This window comes from Tachysurus vachellii, chromosome 18, assembly GCF_030014155.1.
Source record: "Tachysurus vachellii isolate PV-2020 chromosome 18, HZAU_Pvac_v1, whole genome shotgun sequence".
Lineage (NCBI taxonomy): Eukaryota > Metazoa > Chordata > Actinopteri > Siluriformes > Bagridae > Tachysurus > Tachysurus vachellii.
In genome coordinates, this window is record NC_083477.1 from 15,765,688 (window position 1) to 15,786,932 (window position 21,245).

At 38.4% G+C, this 21,245-nt stretch overlaps 1 protein-coding gene across 5 annotated transcripts; it reads right to left on the minus strand.

Moving 5' to 3' along the window:
- Positions 1-5,399: 5,399 nt before the first annotated feature.
- Positions 5,400-20,364, minus strand: znf207a (zinc finger protein 207, a). 5 transcript variants are annotated; one of them, XR_009649877.1, is made up of 13 exons: positions 20,234-20,364; positions 17,613-17,739; positions 17,391-17,529; positions 17,113-17,286; positions 16,774-16,849; positions 15,827-15,897; positions 10,696-10,856; positions 10,265-10,345; positions 9,583-9,780; positions 9,235-9,391; positions 8,944-9,128; positions 8,649-8,735; positions 5,400-7,953 (listed from the first exon to the last, which is right to left on the minus strand). XR_009649877.1 is itself a non-coding variant. In XM_060892011.1 (12 exons), the coding sequence occupies exons 1-11, from the start codon at positions 20,272-20,274 to the stop codon at positions 8,968-8,970; spliced, it is 1,386 nt and encodes a 461-aa protein (XP_060747994.1). In that variant the 5' UTR covers positions 20,275-20,364; the 3' UTR covers positions 8,419-8,735; positions 8,944-8,967. The 5 variants fall into 5 exon arrangements, 4 of the variants coding, with proteins under 4 accessions (XP_060747994.1, XP_060747995.1, XP_060747992.1 ...); XM_060892011.1 differs by lacking the exon at positions 5,400-7,953 and having other exon boundaries at positions 8,419-8,735; XM_060892012.1 differs by lacking the exon at positions 5,400-7,953 and having other exon boundaries at positions 8,419-8,735; positions 8,939-9,128.
- Positions 20,365-21,245: the final 881 nt, after the last annotated feature.

Consider the following 21,245-nt stretch of genomic DNA (forward strand, 5'->3'; position numbering starts at 1 on the left):
TGTGGCCTTCATGTGTTCATATGTATGCATCTCTGAATGCCAATCCCGAAAAACAGATCTGAATTTAGCCCTTGTTGCTTTCTCTCTAAACGATTTAAACTATGTGCATGCAATCTCAGGGCAGACTCGGAGAACTCCAAACAGTTTACCCAAAGCTGGGAATTTCTATGTTGCTCAGTGGTTGGTGTCTTTTTTTTTTTTCTCTTATATTCTGTAGTTTTGGTTAGAATTAGTGCGACCATAACGGTGGGCGTTACTGGAAATTTTGTGTTTGCCTTTGTATGTACGAGTTCTTCAGCATGCAACCTGTTTCTGTAACGTTGCCAAAAATGTTCGAAACCCATGGAAAAAACAAACAAAAACAGATTTTCTACAGATTTTGATCCTTTTTTTAGATTGTTGAATACATGGTAATGGAAAGGTAGAATGCAGGCTGGCATCAAGGGTAACTGATGGGTAGCGCCTTGCCCCAGGCATTAAAATTCTCCAGGAAGGACTGCTGTGAACTAAAACAGGGATTGCCAAATTCTTAGGTATGCTGTAGGTAGTTTATGTTAACGTGGGGTGCATCATGTTTTTCATTTTTAAGCCAAAAATAAGAGATTGTCCTTGTATTATTTTTAACTTCAAAACCTGTAGTAGACTCTTGGCTGAAGCCAAACTGTGGGGACACTGTATTTATGGGATTCTGCTCTGTTCTGACTGCTCTGGAGCTTAAGCACCCCAAGACATCAGAATTAAATAACTCCTGTATATTTAGCCCCAGGTTATATTGCGTTAGGGATGACCCCGTCATAGTAGAGTCTACTCCTCGTTCATATCGTCAGTGACGATGAAGAGGCTGCAGTTAATTCACATCCAGATCTGGCTTGTGTTCCATACTGCAACCTGAATAATATTGAAAAACTATCACAGGTAGGCTGGTACGCAGTTTGGTACAGAGTCAGCTTCTTAAAAACATCCACATCATTTGGTTTCATATTTTCATTATTCCCAGCTCCTGAAGCAGCCGGTGAGGCTCACAGTTCTGTACGGCAAATTTTGTGCGGCCAATCAACTAATTTTATGCAAGAAGGGCTGCGTGTTTTTGTTTTCAAAGAAATTGTACATCATCACACATTTGTAGAACATTGTAAGACCCCAGTGATATAAGCTGGTGCCTATGGACCTATCAAAATCAGGACAAGAGCAAATGTCAGTTGGCACCAGGTCTGGAAAGGGGAAAGGCCCTAGTGAGTGACACTAGTAATAATCACTATTGCCTGTCTTTGTTCCCTTTTTATTCCAAACTGCCTTGCTTTCAACTGTACTCAAAGCCAACAGACGTCACATTTACAAGCGGGGTTAAGTGATTGATCCCCCAGATGACTGAGACACAGCTGCAGCAGTCTCGTCTTTTTTTACCTCACTAAATGTCCGTTCCACTACTGTGGATCTGATTTAGGACTAATGCACCCCCACATCCCCAACGATCAGAACGCTGCTTAAGCAAAAAAAAAAAAGAAAAGGGGATGGTTAGGGAAGGAAAGAGATCAGCTTAAAGAGAATCCAATCTTTTCTAATGTCCTGGGTAAAATATGCACATACTGGTTTATATACATGCACATTTGAAAACGGAGGCATGTATAAAGCTGGTTATCTCTTTCCACTTTAATTTTGCTCTCCCAGGCCAATTTAAAAATGCCAACTATTTTTTTTTTCTCTGTGCACCCATATCAAAAGTATAAACATATCAAATTTACAAAAATGAACGATATACTAATACTTGAATCAAAAGAAGCGCCAATAATGTAATGTGAAAAATGTTTTGTAATGGTTTTTGTCATTCATACACTTCCAAGCTTTTTGATAACATCAGTTCAGAATGAACTTTAAAAAAAAAATTAAAAAAAGAATGTGTGGAGGAAGGAAAAAAAAAAGCAAAATGACATCTATTGTATGTGTGTTTGCACAAAACTGTGTGTTCTGATGGGTGAATGACTGTGATTGTTATTCTGTCTGTACAAGTGGGCAAAGGTTCAAAATATAGTGTGCGCCTCTAGTGGGTTAGTTCCCACCTTATGGTTTATATTCAGTATCTTTACAGGTTATTTGTCCTTTTTTTGTAATTTTTTTTTTTTTTGCTAGTCTGTAGTCAGAAACCTATTCGGATACGTATTGTTACTAGCTTCTAGCGTTGCACTGAGTGTCTGCCTCCCCTCTTTCAGCTAATCGTACAACATGAAATAAAGTACTGAGGGTTAAGGTGACAATTCATGTGTTAAGGTTTACTCAAGGACTTAGAGGGAGGAAAAATTGTGTTTTTATCTGTAATATGATTATCTACTTTATAGTGGCTTTTTTTTTTTGCTTTCATGAAAAATAACTGAGTATTGCACCATTTTTTCCAAACTATAAAAGTAAAAAATAAATAAATAAAAAAAATTTAAAAAAAGAAAGAAAAAAAAAAGAAAAAGAAAAAAATATATTGTGGCCATAGGTTGGTATAGATGGACTTGTAACTTACAGTGTCGGCTTCATTCTAAATGGAAGATGATGAAAGATGAGTTTGTTACAAGGCTTAATTCAGTGGTGCCTACCTTTTTTTTTTTTTATCATTATTATTATTTTTATTTTTTTTTCCTCCAAGGCCACCAACAGTTTACAAGCATTTCATGTTGTTCAAAGAAAAAGGAAATTACTGTGGGAATGTCCAAAAAAGGACATACTTCCATCATGAATAACAAAAAAAAAAAAACAAACACTTTACTGAATGAAGATTATTGTGCTACTTGCAGAACTCTGGGATTGATCAGTGTTGTCATGTTGTGATTCACTTTTTTTTGTGTTGTCATTGTTGATTTCATGGACTATTTGAAGTCTGTATGTTTTTGTTTTTTTTTTCCTTTGTGCAAATAATTGCTCACTATCTTGCACATACATAAAAAGTGGATCATGTCTCAGGAAGGCAAGGGTTCCAGAGTACCAACTCCACACCATTTTAATGTTCATTTTTATAAGTAAAAAAAAAAATCAATTAAGAAAATGAAGCACTGAAGGTTATGGATTTCAGAAGAAAAATACCTTTTTGTTTCTAAATCCGTAGCAGTTACATATTTACCAAAAAAATGGACTCTAAATGAACTTTAAACAATGGAGTGCTTTATATAAAAAAAAAAGTCTATATATTAAAATTGCTTTACATTTTAGACAAAGTGATCAATGAATTTTGATTGTTCGAAAGACAGTAAAAGAGCATACAAGTACTGTATGTGGTAATCTTTATTGTATTTTCTTAACATGAGGTCCCTTCCTGTCGAAATCAGGAACATTTGTGCATTACTATTTCTTTCTTTTCTGCCATTCTCTCTCGTGGCGGGTATTATGTACGGAAAAAAAAGATGTATAAAAGCATTTCTTCTGCATCAATTTGAAGGATTGAAAGCAAGCTGGTTTTTAAGGATCATGATCTATGCACAAGTGGGGTGTAGAGGTGATAAAGACCTCTGTGACCCATCTCATGGGATTCGGGGAATTATTTTGGGGGCTTTTCCTTCCATTGTACTCATTATGTTGCCTCTTTATTCCTGTCAGCATCTTTTATTAATCGTGTACTACAGTACCAGTACTTTACCATGCTGTTTATTCCTAAACCAATGAGCATCTCACTCTAAAGCACTGTGGGGTTTTTTTTGTAGCCTGTGATAAGGGTGTCTTGTGTGTTCTCTTTGTTCCTGTGTTACTAGGGTTGGGGGTGGGCAGAGGGTTGCTTTTGCCTTTTAAAATATTAAGGGAAATGCCTGTACTGAGATTTTAAAATGACAGTGGCTTTTAATGTCTCTCTTTCTCTCTCTCTCTCTCTCTCTCTCTCTATCTCTCTCTCACTCCTCATAGAATGTGATTGTTGATGACATGCACCGAAATGTTACATGAACAATGGAGCTTCTTTCAACCTATTAATAAATTGCATTTTTTTGGCTGTAAGATTTTTTTTTTACTGTTTAAATATCAAAATTGCTTTTACGCAAAAGTGATATTCTAAGTTAGTGCAGCCTTCAGCTGACTGTGGACTTTGTCCCATGATGTCACTGCATTCGGTCTTAAGAATTTAATGGAGGAGGCAGCATTTACTGGATCATTTGCAGGTTTCTAGTTTCAGGGTTTTATTTTGAGGCGCTATAGGTGTTTAAACTACATCTTGTTGGACTTGCTGTCACATGAAAAGAATTTATCTACCAGCTAGCTTGCCAGCTCAGCAAAACCTGAAGAAAATACTAGAAGGGCTGGTTAATTTCTAGCCCAGTGTGTAAATCGCTTTGTAGTTTCTTAAAAAGGTAATTTGAGAATTTAACATTAGTTGCCCAACAAATCCAACATTTTCCAACTAACCTGCAATGTTTTACTCGCAAGGTCAATGAAATTATCATTATAAACATTTTGGTTGGTTTAATGGGCTGCTATGATGAGAAACAAGATTGACAAGTCAGTACCAAGCAAACATCCTGTTTCTACTGGAAAGTTTCCAGCCATCCGGAGAATAACTAGAAAACTTCAATAAATTAAATGTATTTTACCCAAATGTTCTGTTTACTGATCTGAGAAGAACGTAATTAGTACTTAATCAAAAGAAATGTTATCTTAAGTAATTGAATCTATATAGCAGGTCACCATGTGATTTAGTGCCAAAAGTTGAGGCTGATGGAACCCTAACTTTGTGACCTAGTGAATCAGCGTTGCTATGAAGAGATATAATAGACTTTAAAGCACTTTTCTACATGGCTCTGGATAACGGCATCTGATAAATGGCGTAAATGTAGAACCAGGTTACATGTGTAACTTAAAGATTTCATTGGCTGATTGGATAACAGTATGAATGAGCAGTCGCCCCAAGTAGTCACTATTAAAGCAAGCACTGAGCATATAATTGCAGCAAAATAACCTTTTCGTTTGGTTTATTCCAAGGAAAGAAAACATGTTAAATCCTTGATCAGATCTCAATATATCTGAACTTATCAATATAGACAGTATAGCAGTTTTGTCACTATGAGCCATGTTATAAGGAAAAGTAGCATCATCCTGAGGGGCATGGATTCCAGAGTCCAAATAACTACAAATAACTTTTAAAGCACTATTGGACATCACTGAGCTGGTGCTGGCGTCAGGTCACACGCTTTGAATAATTACTGAGCTGATTAATTTTCCATGATTTATATACAAAATAAAGTGCACAGTGGAAAAAAAAAACACGTACAATGTAGTCTTTATGTATACTTTATTTCTCTAAGGGAGGAAAACACTTTTCTAATGATACTCAGATGCTCATACCGTTACTATTTTGTTATAAAAACAATCACAGCTTTCTTTTCATTATTATCCATTAAAGTATATTTGAAATTCATGTGTAGTATTTCTAGGGCATTAAGAAACCACGAAATTGTAATTTCTTTTAAAAAACCTTTTTTAAAAATTCATTGAATGTACAGTTAACTGTACACCATTCTCTTAAAATAAAAGTAATACCAGATGTTTTTTCAGTGCTTTCCCTCAGCACCTGCTTGTTTATGAGTCTTTTTGCCGTCAGTTATGTCTTCGGTAAGTAAAAAGTTGACTGACTTGACCATTTAAGAAAATTCCTTTTATTTGCTTTAAGCAGCTCTTGGGTTGATTTTGTGGTATGCTTCAGGTCATTATCCATCTGTACCATGAAGCACCATCACTTTCAGTTTTGCAGCATTTGACTGAACCTGTGCAGAAAGTATAGCGCTAGACACTTTAGAATTCATCCTACTGCTTCGATCAGCAGATGCTCGGAGTCTATACTTTCTAGCTAATCCTAGCATTTTTCCCCTTCTTGGTTCAAAAAAGCACTTTTGTATAAGGGCGTCTTCCAAATGCCATAGATTTAAATGTAAATGCGCCTCATGATTGTACACTGACAATGATACGCCTACCTCCTTGAGCGTATTCTTGACTTGACTAGATGATGTGAAGGGGTTTTACTTCTAGAATCATCTAGTTTATTTGTCTGGTGCTACTGAGCTCCCTAGTGCATTGCTTCTTTATGAAAATGTAACAAATTTTTGATTTGGCCGCCTTGTTTCTGGTATAGGTCTGCTATAGGTTTTGGGTTTTTCAAAATAAACAGCTAATGCAATATTTTACATATTTTTTAATAAAGCTGGAAGTCTACTTCCATCACATATTGAATGCTTCAACTCTATTATGGTGGTATACAAATTAGAGGTGTGCAATTGATGTCATTTTTCTACATATAAAATATGTAGAAAAGCTATATATAAAATTTGATCTGGTCTACAGGTAGTCTAAAGAAAATCAGCTGAAACACAGCTATCAAAGAAAAAAAACACAGTCAAACCATTTATTTAAAAAGATTTGTATTTAAAAAATTTAAATAAACAAAGATCTGGATACAAAGCTTACCATTTGAAAGCCTAGCCTGAGACAATGACACTTAAACACAACAGGTAATATGATCAGTATCTGATGTGAAACAAACAGGAAGAGCAAGAGCAACAAACAGCACTGTAAATGTCACGTGTATAATCTAAAAGAAATTGTTATTGCATACTGTATAAGTGAGTACTCATTTTGTGTCATTTTAGAAAACATTTCAGAAATCAATTTAGAAAAATATCTGAATATCTGCTGTAGCTGTAAGTTTTGGCTGCATCACACCAAAGCTCAGAAATTTGCTTTGGGTTTTGCCCATCTATCGACTTTGTAAATGTTACTCTAATATGGGCTCTAAGAAAGAACATTAATACTTTACATTTGATGGTCACTAGCACCTACTTGAGTAGTGGAGAAGAGTGAACTAGAGCCACAAGGCACAAAAAGGGTATATCTAGATCTACAGTACATAAATAATTAGAAATCTACTAGCAGTTATTTAAGCACCAGATGTATCCGATAATTGAGCCTAAGAAGGACTGAGCATTACAGGTTGATTAATATGAGGTAAGAAGTTTCTGCTTATCAATCCTGAGGGTAAATCATAAATAGTGTGTGTGTGTGTGTGTGTGTGTGTGTGTGTGTGCGTGTGCGTGTGTATATATATATATATATAATTATTATTATTACAATTTCCTGAATGTGACAGCACCATTACTTTTAATTTGAAGTTAATGTACTTACCAACTGAGCAGTGGAACTAAATACTATATTAGGTGTCAGACTCCAGACAAAAATGTTAGCATTTCATCTACATTTAAACACACCTAAACAAACTCAACAGATAATTGCAGAGAACTTCATGAGCTATATTTGGAGAATCACAAGGTGACATATTTCTAAGGTATCCCAGCAGGACTGGAGGCTGACATCCCTGTGAAATATCATTTTATGTATGCCTGATGCACATTATAGGTTTGTGGAAAACAACTGACAACCTTCAGAAATTGTTATTTGCAAAGCGAGAAAACATGAATAAGTGCTTTTAATTTCAAATCAATGGACAAAACTTGTTTACACTACTTTTTAGTCTTCGGTGGCACGTGTCATTTTAGGTGTGGATAAAATAATTTTTTTGTTTATACTCTTGTTAACAGTTTATGAATATATTACCATGGCTTTAATTCACCATACTTTGTTGAAGTAAAATATGGAAATGGGAATCAATTCGGTAAGGAACGCACTTAAACTTGTTCAGGATTTGGGACCCCTCTGACTTTACTTGGGACTTGAGTATTATGACTTGAAACTTACTTGTTACTTGTTCCCACCTCTGCACTTTGGAAACAAAAGCAGTAGAGGTTAGTTATAGGTTTTTTTCTAATGTGAATAATAACAGGGGCCATCACCAAACTTGCTACAAGTTTGGGGACATTGGAATCCAACAGCCATGAGGCTGTGAGGGCCCCCCGCTCGTAAGAAATTAAAGAGAAAAACATGTGACTTGCCTCAGCCTGAACAGGGCACCAGTGAGACTCAACCTCAGCCGGTCCCATGGCATCGCTACAGGAAGAAGAAAGATCCTCAGTTTAGCAACACAGTCACCTGGGTCCAAAAGTACTTCTGTTTCAACTTACATCCCCCCCCCCCATCTCCCCCCCCCCAATCACACCCAAGATAGACACCCAAAACCACATTAGACTGAATCTTTTCGTGACCACATACTAGAATTAACCCCCCCACCCAAAAGAATGTTATTTTAGGTCTGAGAGTGTGACTTACTTCAATGAATATGACACACTGATTTTGACAAGACACACAAGCCATCCATATTCTTATTTTCCTTAAAACTGTGTTCTCCTCATTAGGCCAGGAGTTAAAACACTATTGCATGGGTTATTTAAAATGAATGTGGATGACTGGGTTGATGTTGTGAACAAATGATACTTCATTGCTTTCACATATCACAATCATGCAGCCAGTACAAACCTTTGAACAGATCCATCGCTCTGTCATGAAGAAACAGTCTTAAGTTTTCAACACCGTTTATTACAGTTTTCATAATAATACAGACACTTTTGACATCAGCTATTACTTTTAGAATTTACTGTGTAGATAAGGATAAGCAGGCATACAAAAACAGTTATAGCTAAGTGAAGCCCTCACCAAGCAAAGCTGGGGACATGGAGTCCAACAGCACCAAAGGTGCTGTGAAGGCTTAATTTGTTTAGTACAGTAGTATGTTTACAAAGACTTGCCTTGATAAAAGGTGCAGTACTGTTCACGTTACTCCAGCCGCTTCAAATTATTACGAACCATATTTACTAAACTTCACTTCTAAAAACCTAAACGGAACATAGGGGGAGGAAAAAAGCCACACTATAGAATCGGCAACATATTAGAGGTTCAAATAAAAACTATGCAAAATTCAAAGTTTCATGCGTAAACCAGTGCTGTTTTTCCATTTCCCTTATTAAACTGAATTACAATTATGCTTAATGATTTGGCTTCTTAAGAACACCATTACATGAGAAAATGGTTGAATCACCAAACCTATCGGAGACTGGTGTTTGAGCTTCAATAACGGCCTCCCTGGGACATTACAGGAGGCCTCATGGCCATGGGCGGCCTTGGGGGAGCTCCCTGGTAAGGAGGAACCATTGGGGGTCCTTGTCCGTAAGGTGACATTGCCCCTGGCACATAGCCAGGCACTGTCTGGGATGGGGTACCATATGGCCCTGATTTAAAGGAGAGAAAAAGAGGGGTTATATATATATTCAATATATATTACATCTATATTCATCTCTTGCATCAAATAAAAATGAACCCAAAAAGTGATTGTACCATGCAGGGGATGCCTGGCACCTGGCTGTTGTGGAGAAGCACCTTGCTGAGCAGGCAACACCCCTCCCATTGGCCCAACAGGAGGAGTGCTAATGTGTGCCTGCCCTGTGCTAGGGATCTTACACTGGTATCGTGGTAGTTGAGCACGTAGCTCCTCCTGACACACAGAAAATGAGACAAATTGCAATTAGACAAGATTGCAAATGCCTGCTGTTCAAGTTACACAATGAGTAAGCAATAAAAAATATATATATAGCAGTCCAGCCTAAAATTTTATAGCATTCATGGTACCTACATTCTGATATAATTACTTACTTTACAATGGTGGAGCCATATTTGGACACTTACCAGAGAGATATCCTCATCAGGGTGGATCAACTTACTGGTTGCACTGGTAGTGGTGAGGGTGGCAGGCTTACTTGTAATGGGGGTGGCAGGTTTGGCCACAGTGCTACCTGCGCTTGCAGCAGAGGGCGTAGGCTGGCTGTATGCTGGGAATGTGGCTTTGGGAGCAGCAGAAGTGGCTGCTGCTGCCCCAGGCACAGCCTGGAGATAAAGAAGAACCTAAATGAGTTATAATCATTAAAACATCTAATAGTATCCATGATAAACATTCCCATTAGCCATGTCTGGTCCTGGAGGGCCATGACACTAAACAGCTATTTTCAAGAGAAGCATCTACAATTTATTAATAGTTAATTTAGCTTTTTGGTTATAGAGCAGAAAAGACAAACTGCACAGTGCTCTGGTCCTCCAAGGGTATACTAGCTACTGTTTTTTTTTCTACCAATAAGGTGCTGGTACCAGCAAACCCACCAAGAACCAGACTTCTCAAATTAATTTTGGAAAAAAAAAGAAAAAGAATGAGATCAGGTACTGGCACCCCATCAGCGGAAAAGGATAATAAGAGACTGGGCAATAATGATTATGCAGAGAAGCATTGTGCATACAAGTGCACCAGTATAGCTGTTGCTAGCTTTAATAGTTTTGTAAAAGCCTAGTTTCACTAGGTCAGCTGGCTGCTGCATACTTGCGACAGCGGCTTAGAGGGTGCTGACAAAGTGTCCATACTGGAGGAGGCTGAGCTTGTGCTGGGAGCTCGAGTCCCCATCTGCAGCATGGAGAAAAAGCAAAGAGCAAAATCCCTCAACACAGGTGCATTAATAACTTCATTGTGTTTCATACTCTCAAAAAATCAGTGTATATTTACAATGTACCCTTTAAAAGGTGTGTGAAAAGTGGCTAATGATAGTAGCACGTGAGCACTACTAATCTCTGCTAACAAAACACATTCAATACCAAGCTTTTAATTAACTAATAAAAACGCCCTGATCTGAATAATATGCATCGCTAATAGTCTGCATATGGAGTCTATAATTATACTAACCCAAGTTATGGGACTGTATCTCTAGTTATTAAGGATTATTCAAAATATAAAACAAAAGAGAAATGTGGGCACACCTGTCCTGCACTAGGGAACAAGGGCTTGGTTACAGCAGGCTGTGGAGAAGCAACTGTGGCTGCAGGTGTGGCTGCTCTTGGCATCATGCCTGACGTGGCGGAGGCAGGAGCCTGAGGCATGTGGCTCATACCTGGACGATGGCCCATAGGAGGAGGCATGCCTGTTATGAAAAACAAATCACAGAGGACTTTAACCATTTCTTTTAAGCATATGTAAATCCCTTTCGGTTGTCAAAGTGTGGGACGCAGAGTGGGAAAAGATGTGTTGCACTGAATTACTAGGCTGCAGCTAAATTTACATTGCGGTGAATGACACAGAAACGACTTTAAGTCCAAATCTGACGCATCATTCACTGCATCATTTCATGAATCAATCATCTGACTTATTTGAACTGAACAGCAAGTATTTTTCTTTCGGCTTCTCCTGTGAAGGGTTGCCACAGCGGATAATTTCTCTTAATCTCAGCCCATCCTCTGCATCTTCCTCGGTCACCCCAACCACCTGCATGTCTTCCCGCACCACATCCATAAACCTCTTCTCCTTGGCCTTCCACTTCTCCACTTGCCCAGTAGCTTCATCCTCAGCATTCTTCTTTCAATATACACAATATCCCTCCTCTGAATGTGGCCAAACCATCTCAACTTGCACTGCCTCCAAAACGTCCTACCTGCGTTGTCACTCTAATATAATTTCCGACCCTGTCCATCCGTGTCACTCCTAATGCAAATCGCAGCACATTCAGCTCTGCCTCCCGTCTTTTACTCACCGGCATCATCTCCAAACCATACAACATTGCTCATAAAAATAGTCTTGTAAAATTTCCTTTTCACTCTTGCAGACACCTTTCTATCCCAAATCACTCCTGCCACTCTTCTCCACCCACTCCACCCTTCCTTAACACTCTACTTCAGTTCTCTACCACTATTACTTTGGACAGTTGACCGAAAGCATTTAAACTCATCCAACTTCCTCAGATCTACTCCTTGCAACTGTACCATTTTGCTGTTCTCCCACTCATTTACATGCATGTACTCTTGTTTCTACTGCCTTTTATTCCCCTTCTATTTGGTGTGTACCTCCACCTCTCCAGGCTTATCTCAACCTCTTCCATCACCATTGAAAACAAGAAAGGACTAAGAACTGAGCCTTGATGCAATCCCAGTTCCACCATGAACCATGAAATAGTCCGTCATTCCTATTGCACACCTCACTTTCACACTGTCCTCATACATATCCTGCAGCACCCTCACATACTTCTCTGCCACTCCCTACTTCCTCATACAATACCTGTACACAATAACTCTAGAGGTACCCTGTCGTAAGCTTTCTCTAAATCCACAACCACACAAAACAACTCCTTCTGATCTTCTCTATACTCGTCCATCAACACTTTCGTAGCAAACATAGCACCTGTAGTGTCTTCCCTGGCTTGAATCCACATTGCTGCTAACAGATTATCACCTCTCCTCTGGCTAAAAAGTCCACTGCCTTCTCTCCTAAACATCTCCATGCCTGCACTGGTATCTCATCTGGGCCAACTGCCTTTCCACTATTCATCCTCTTAAATAGCTGTCCTTACTTCATCCGTACTAATCCCCTGCACTGCATCCCTACAACATCAAGCCTTTGATCTCTCATTTTCTTCATTCATAAGCTCCTTAAAGTATTCCTTCCACCTTCTCAACACATTTTCATTTCTTGTCAGCACATTTCTTATTGCAACAGAACCTAACCTGGATCACATTCCTCCCAGCTCATTCTCTGACTAGCCAATAGGTACAAATGCTTTTTATCCAACTTCTCATATAGCTTTCTATACATCTTTTCCTTTGCCTTCGCCATGTCTCTCTTCACATTGCACTGCATAGCCATGTACTCCTGTTTACTTTCTTCATCTCGATGCCTTCCCAATTCTTTCTCACCAGCTTCTCTCCTTATGCTTTCCTGTACTTCCTCATTCAACCACAAATCTCTTTGTCTTCCTTCCTCTGTTCAGATGTCACACCTAATACCTTCCTTGCTGTCTCCCTTATTGACAGTAACTGTAATAATTACCCAATTGTCCTGTCTTTCATCACTTCCTAGCACCTGTCCCATCTCCTCTATGAAATTCACACAATAGTCTTCCTTCTTCAGCATCCACCATCTGATTCTGGATTCAGTTCTCAGGATTCCTGGATTCAGTTCTCCTTTATGTCTTCGCTTTCAATGTCATCATACAGAGCACCATCCGGTGCTGTCTAAAGACACTCTCCCCAGCCACCACCTTACAGTCTCTAATCTTTTTCAGATTGCTTGATCTTGCCTCTTCTTCCAGACCTTCATCAAACCTGGCGCCCTACCCCCTGGGTTGGAGTATCGCCGCCTGGTGTGCACTCTGCTGGGGATTGATCTGCATGAACAGACAGTGACTCATGGAATTGCTGTGGATGGGGCTGCCCGGAGACAGTCATGCCTTCTCTGAACCACTGCTGTGTATGCCAGCTTCATGGTTGGGCCTTCATTAGTGTGGGGTCTGTGGTGAACTCTGGAATTAGGCAACCAAGAGTTCCTGAGGAACTAATGGGTCAGCGCAAATTCTCTCAACAACAACCTGTTGTAGAAAAAACATTATTTACAGTCCAGTGTCACCCAAATTAGGATGAGATCCTTTCTGAGCCTGGTTCCTCTCAAGGTTCTTGAGTTTTTCCTTGCCACCATCGCCTCTGACATGCTCATTAGTAATAGATTTTAGAGATATATAATAACTTAATTTTAAACTTTCAAGTTTTTATTGGTTCTATACTTCTGTAAAGCTGCTTTGAGACAATGTGAATTGTTAAAGCCGTACAAATAAATTTAATTGAATCTTGAATTTAATTGAATATTACAGTCCTGTACACTGTATTACTGTACACATTCCTTTACTCTTTACACGCAACCCTGTGCTCCTCCTTTTATATATATATATATATATATATATATATATATATATATATATATATATATATAAATACAGTAATACCTCGAGATACAAGTTTAATTCGTTCCATGACTTTGCTCGTATCTCAAATTGCTCGTATCTCAAAACAATTTCCCCATTTAAATTAATTGAAATCCCAGTAATCCGTTCCAGCTCGCAAAATTCCACTCCAGTTGTTTTGTTTGTGTTTTGAATATGAAAAATGTACAGTACCTGTATTTATAAATGACAAATATTGTATAAAACAAACAGTAATAAAAGAGAATGTTAAAAAAACTGGTTTTACTATAAAGTGTATTATTTACCTTGGAGATCAGACGACTTGAGCTAACGGAAGATGTGCACGGAGGTTGAGGGAGGAGTAAACAGGCGGAGGAGTTAGGAGGAACTTTGTCTCGGTCTCGTACGTACACTTTCACTTTCGTTCACTTGCTCGCTACTGTACACACTTAATGCTACTTTACACTTAAATGGAACTTAACTAAACTTCACAACACGGTCCTTTACACTCACTTTCTTAGGACCCATGGTTTTAAATGCGATAAAGTTACATAACTTAAGTACTGTACGCAAAATAAAAGCACAAAATACAAGCAGAGCTTTACACAAGTGTTAAAATGAGCTACACAAACACTAACCGAGTGAGACACGGGAAGCTGAGGCGGGGGAAACAGAGCACACGATGTTGTTGTGGGTCTTTGTTCTGCAGCGTCGGCTCGGATGCTCGTATCTCAAAAATTTGTTCGTATCTCAAGGCAAAAATTTGGTCGAATCACAGCTCGTATCTCAAAAAATTTGTATGTCAATGCACTCGTATCTCGAGGTATCACTGTATATGTATTCACCACTGCCATTTCCATCCTTTTTGCAAAATCTTTGACCATTTGTCTTTCCACATTCCTCTCTGTGATGCTGTACCTACCTATCATCACATCACCTCTGTTCCCTTCACCTACATGGCAATCTGAAATCCAATTGAAATCTGCTCCAATCACTACTCTTTCTTCTTTGGGTATACTCTCCACCGCTTCATCTAACTCACTCCAAAAACCATCTTTCTCCTCCATCACACACCACACTAGTGGGGCATATGCACTGATGACATTTATCAACACCCCTTCAATTTCCAGCCTCATAATCATCACTCTGTCAGACACAGTTTTCACTCCTAATAAACTCTCACTTCAGGATTACCCCATGTAATCCCCACCCCATGTACCCCACCCCTACACTGACAGTTTGAACTCACCTCCAATAAGCCTAGCCTTATGCTCTAATAAATAAAGCATGTCCACCTTTCTCCACACCATAGACAGCTAACTCTCTCCCTTTATCAGTCATAGTGCAAACATTTAGAGTTCTGTCTCTCAAATCCACAATCCTACACTTCCTTCTCTGCCATTGATTCTGGAGATGGTTTTCCGCTCTTCCTCACCCAACAGTAGCACAGATTCCATAAGTGGAGGTTGTTGGTAACTCAGGCCTCAACCGATCCAATATGTATTTCTGGTGTATGATCAGCATACTTGATTTGGCACAGGTTTTATTCTGGATGACCTTCCAACCCTCCCCATCAATCTGGACTTGGGAACGGAACTAAGGGCACAATGGCTTGGGCAACCAAAGTGGCTGGGTTTTTGTCACGTGTTTGTAATCACTAGCATATGCTAGCATTCACTGTACACAAGGGTAGAATCAGGATAAATGCTAGGCACCACACAATGAATCTGCTTACAGCAAGGGCACGCTTACTTCAAAAAAACATTTTATCAGCGGAAACTGATCAAAGGTACAATCAGCAAAGCTCCGTATGAATAATTTTAGCTGCATATCAAATGTAAAAATCCAAAAAGCTTCTACATAGCTAAGAAAATGCTAGGTAAAGAAGCCACACAAAAAATCTCAACGTACTGATAACATGGTTCAATTGCATACTGATTATATAATAAATAGGAGAACACATAGTAGGCAATGAGAGAAAAACCTTATTTTTTAATAATTAAAATTATTATATAATATTTTATTATACTATGACATAATGTATTTTACTATACTTACTATTTTAGTGGTTCCTGAGGTAAATTATACCCAAAAAAGTGAGAACTCATATCATATAGTACAACCTTGTTTAATCCAACGTAATAAAATCGATAAATAAAGAACTGCACCTGGTGGCATGCCTGGCATCATCGGAGGCATTCCTGGTCCAGGTGGCATCATCCCACCCATGGGCATCATGCTGGGGGGAAACAGATTGTGTCACTGACAGTATGGAAAAAGTTCAAGGCATTATTACCACAAAACTTATACATTTCCCTCCAAACATATAAGACCAAGCCAATTCTGAGCTTAAAAGATGAACATGAGACGATAGATCAGAATTTTTGCTTTAACTAGTTATAGATAGTTATAGTCAGATGACCACTCCCATTATTACTTGAGCTAAAATATAGGAACAGGACAGATGTATTTATTGTTATTGTCTTGGCAGGTTGTGATGATCCAATTAGATTTTATGCAATTCTCTGTAAACTGGTAAATAAAATGTTTCTTTAGACCTTATCCTTTTTAACAACAAATGCAGTCTTCACATAAACCAGGGTTCATACCAAGAGTAGACATTCAGAGTTATTGTTAAAACAATTAAACTAACACAGTACACCGTAAATACTGTAAGTGTATATAAGAGTAAATAAGTCAGACCCTCAAACAGCTTCTATTCACAAGCCATTAGACTCCTGAACAACACACCACCACTACCTCACACCCCATAACCCCCACTGGCTGCTGCCACACAACACACTGAGCACCTTACTTAAGTCTTAATATGTATATACTGTATTTTTTTGTTTGCTAAGGGAGACGTGCAAAGTAAGAAATTCATTGTGCTGTATAAACCATTGTGTTTTCACAGTGCAGATGACTAACTAAACCTCTTGAATACAAAGATGTAAATACTAAGAAATGAAAGGTGAATTTATAATCTATTGTCTCATTCATCTTGATATCAAACCCAAAATATCTTATTGTATAGTAAAAAAATTGGCCTTGATGTTCCAATACTTTCGGGTGGAGTGTATCTGATCAAACACCATTGTTATTGGTAAATTCTTACCCAGGGGGCATCCCTGGCATGACTGGGGGCATCCCTGGCATCATGGGAGGGACCGCAGGCATCATTGGTGGCATTCCTGGACAAATTAAACATAAAAACATATCAATGTGCTGACATATCTCTGCCACTTGCTGCAGTTGTATCTTTTCCTGAAAAAAACTACAAAAGGCAATATTCAAGCATATTGGGTCACATGTAGTCCATAATGCACAAGCTGTATTTCATCCTATCCCAGCAGGAATTGGCAACTGACACATCAGGATGCATATTAAATAAAAGATGCATTTTGCCAGTCTATTTTATTATTAAAGCCTTTTAAAAACAAACTATTTGGTTCACCTGAGTAGCTCCCAGGTGGCATGCCTGGTGTGGGCACAGGTGCCATTCCAGGCTGTGCCATAGGAGCGTAAGCAGCCTGAGGCTGGGCTGCTGCTTGCTGGAATGATGGTCCTGCCTCATCATCATCATCATCCTCATCAGAGTCATCTGGGTTCTGTTTTTTTTTCTGGTTTTCTGAGTCATAAACAATGTACCAGTAATTAGGGGTAAATACATGACATGCATAAAAGGGTCAGACAAAATACATGAGAAAAAAATGACTTAGTAAATTAAATTACCCTGTGTTTTCTGCTCAAGTACTCGTCTTCTTTCTTCCATATCTTTCTCTGGAATACCCTCCATCCCATAAATTTCCAGTTCAATGTCTGTTCTTCCAGGTATGGCATTGGGAACTCCATCAATTGTTTCTTTGTGAACCTTCAGCACAACAGAAAAGGGAACTTAATTTAAACTCAAGCACCAAGGAGATCACAGATCATGGAAAATGAACACATACTAACCTGCATACAGTGGATGGCCAGACCAGGACCAGTGTATAGCTTTTTATGACATATGTGACACTTGAAGTGTTTGGCCTTTTGGTGCTGAATAAGAATCTTTTCGTCATCAAAATCCCTATTACAGTACCTGCATTGTCAGTTAAGGTCATACTGGAGCAAGATGGAATCATGGTAGACACTTTGCTTACTAAAACTGCCAGACACAGGAACAGTTTCTTTCCCCAGGCCCCTGTTCACCCTGTTCAAAAACACTCCATAATTATATTCCCTGCTTCATATCTATAAGTACTGCATTATCAGGACTGTCAGTCATCAAATCATCTGTATAGGTTACACACACTACTGCTGCTATATATTGTACAAAAAGCAAAATACTGCACAATACTGTTATTTGCACTCCATGTACACTCCATCAGTCATATTCTATATTCATATTTAATACTCATTCTATCTATATTGTATCTCATCGTCTTGTATAGTATAGTGTTATTTATGTCTGTACTTTTGAGAGTACAAACAGCTGGAACCAAATTCCTTGTGTGTGTGAACATTCTTGGCCAATAAACCTGATTCTGATACTCAGCTAGAAAAAAAAAACAAAATGTACTAACAAATTACCTACAAAATTGTCCTTTTTATTAGCTTTTGGCTGGTCTAACTTTGTGTACTAAGGCACTTTTATTTCCTTTCCATACGTTTTTTTAAAAAAATAAAGAAATTTTAATGTCATCAACTGGAGAAATTTATGGAGAAATCTATACAGAGTACTTGGTCACATCTACACCAATGATCACTGGTAGCTTTTGTCTGCTTTTGTTCCTGTACTTAATGCCTTTACTGTTTTTAGAGCTATGTGATTAATTATGTCTTTACAAACTTACAAGACCCCAGAATATCAATAAGTATGGTTAATGTAATAGATTTATCCAAGTAGTGTCTAAATATTAATTGAAGAACCCTTTAATTTGTCACACATACAACACGGTGAAATTCTACAGCAGAAAAGAGAAAGCTTACATTGTTCAGTGTCTGCTTAGCCATGTGACAAATCATAAACATCACCTGAAAATCAGTCACTATGAAGGTTCTTACAGGCAACATTGAGCTCTTACAGTTGTTAGTCTATGGCATAGGTCACTAACAGGCGGTCCGGGTCCGGACCCAGAAGCTGCCCAATCCGGACCCGGACCTACAGCCAAAACAAAAGGTTATGATTTAGAACTTGACGAAATGCTTTTATTTTAACCGGCGCAGCTTTTACAGCCTTTACGGTAAAGGTAATGGAAACGCACAGACCAATCAAGTCTGTGCGTTCCTGAAGTAAACACTGCAACTCAACAGTGCAAGACAGACGAGAGAGAATTAGAGTAAAGTTACACATGAAGTAGAAAACAAAGGGAGAGAAACAGACGCGCGAGACGGAGAAAGGGAGAGAAACAGACGAGTGCAATGGAGACTGATTTCTGTTCACACGTCACACTTCAGCAGAATGTCTCATGTTATGAGGCATTGTGAAATACCATTATGAGACGACAAAAAAATTTTTGAACAAACATATCCACTCTAATCTGAAGACAGCGTCTGAGGGAAGTAGCCCTGTACATCCTGACCATGTTTGGCTCTACATACAACTGCGAGGCAGCTTTCTCTACAATGAACATAATCCAAACTAAATATAGTTCCAGGCTCACTAATGAGCACCTCCACATAACCGCAAAGTTAAGCACTTTATTTAAACATACACAATTTTCACATTTTATTTATTTTCTCTTATTTTGAAATGTAGCCCTACTTTTATTTATTTAATGAGAGAACGTTATACATGTCTACAATCATACATATGTTTAGTTCTATGTTACGTGACAATAAATATTGTCAAAATGTTTTTGAATTGTACTGAATTTATTTGATTTGACAGTCAGGTATTGATTGCTTGCAGATGTTGATACAACTACTAGGCTACTTAAATATATATCACACTAACTAGTTAGACATTATGATCTTCCGGACCTTTGTTTCAAGAAATTTTCTCTTACTGGACCTCTTTAAATTTTAGTTGAATACCTCCGGTCTATGGGATTTGCCCCTTGAATCGAATAAACCAGAACACATATTGACAATATTACTGATATTAAACACTTCAGGAATTAAATATTACTATGTGCAGTGTTTGGAGTAGCTGCTTCTCGCTTCCTTTGTACCTTCATGGAACACACACACACACACACACACACACACACACACACACACTTATACATATACATATATATACATATATATACATATATATATGTATATATATGTATATATACATATACATACATATATATATATATACATATACATACATACATACATACATACATATACATATATATATATATATATATATATATATATATATATATATATATACATATACATACATACATACATACATACATACATATATATACATACATACATACATACATATATATATATATATAAATGACTGACTAACGGAATAAGCCTTCGAATGACATCATGTTTTGCTTTAGCTTGGCTACATTTGTTTGCTAGCTGAATAACAAAACGAAACTTCAAATCTCGAAACGAACAGCTGTTCTCATGAAGGATACCAACACCAAGGCTTCATCTGCTTCTTCTTTTTCCTTCCCATGTTTTAACCGAGTTGTGTACAATTTGTCTGTGAATCACCAAGACGCGGAACACTGACCGAACATTTGGCAGAAGAAAATGGCGTAACCGGAAGTACGTGAAAGAGTTAAACTCTTAAAGATATCGCCCCCTACTGGAGCGGAGTAGGATGTGACGCGTACACCACATTGAATACACCGCACCTTCGATTCTATCAGTCTCACTCTCACTCACTCATCTTCTACCGCTTATCCGAACTACCTCGGGTCACGGGGAGCCTGTGCCTATCTCAGGCGTCATCGGGCATCAAGGCAGGATACACCCTGGACGGAGTGCCAACCCATCACAGGGCACACACACACACTCTCATTCACTCACACAATCACACACTACGGACAATTTTCCAGAGATGCCAATCAACCTACCATGCATGTCTTTGGACCGGGGGAGGAAACCGGAGTACCCGGAGGAAACCCCCGAGGCACAGGGAGAACATGCAAACTCCACACACACAAGGCAGAGGCGGGAATCGAACCCCCAACCCTGGAGATGTGAGGCGAACGTGCTAACCACTATGCCACCATGCCCCCTATTCTATCAGTCTATGTTGTTCAATATAATTTTTTTTTTTTCTTTACATCTCTCACATTCTTCTTTTGTGCCATGGGCCTGTGTCCTTTGTATTGTCATTTGGCTTTTCAAAAATACAGTAAAGAAACAGAAAAATGACACATTTAAAATTTATTTTCCATTTTGTTGCATTGTCTACATAAATGTAACTTTATTCTTTCATACACATTCTTAAAACGTTCTTCACTGTTTCAAAACAGTTACATAAATACATCTGGGCCTCTGCAGATATTTACAGCATTTGCAGCATTTGGTTGATGACTTTACACAAAGCAACGTACACTTATGTAAAGCTTTGCTCTCAGGCCCTGCAGTGTCAGATTGACAGAACTGGAATTTGAACTTAACCACTGAGCTAAAAAG

Bases quoted from the DNA above. Each gene is read 5' to 3' on its own strand.
- znf207a (XM_060892011.1), bottom strand. From the start codon at position 20,274: ATGGGAAGGAAAAAGAAGAAGCAGATGAAGCCTTGGTGTTG. The intron at 17,740-20,233 runs GTATCCTTCATG...CTGACAATGCAG, and splicing joins CAGATGAAGCCTTGGTGTTG to GTACTGTAATAGGGATTTTG. The intron at 15,898-16,773 runs GTAAGAATTTAC...GTTTCCCCCCAG, and splicing joins ATGCCAGGGATGCCCCCTGG to CATGATGCCCATGGGTGGGA.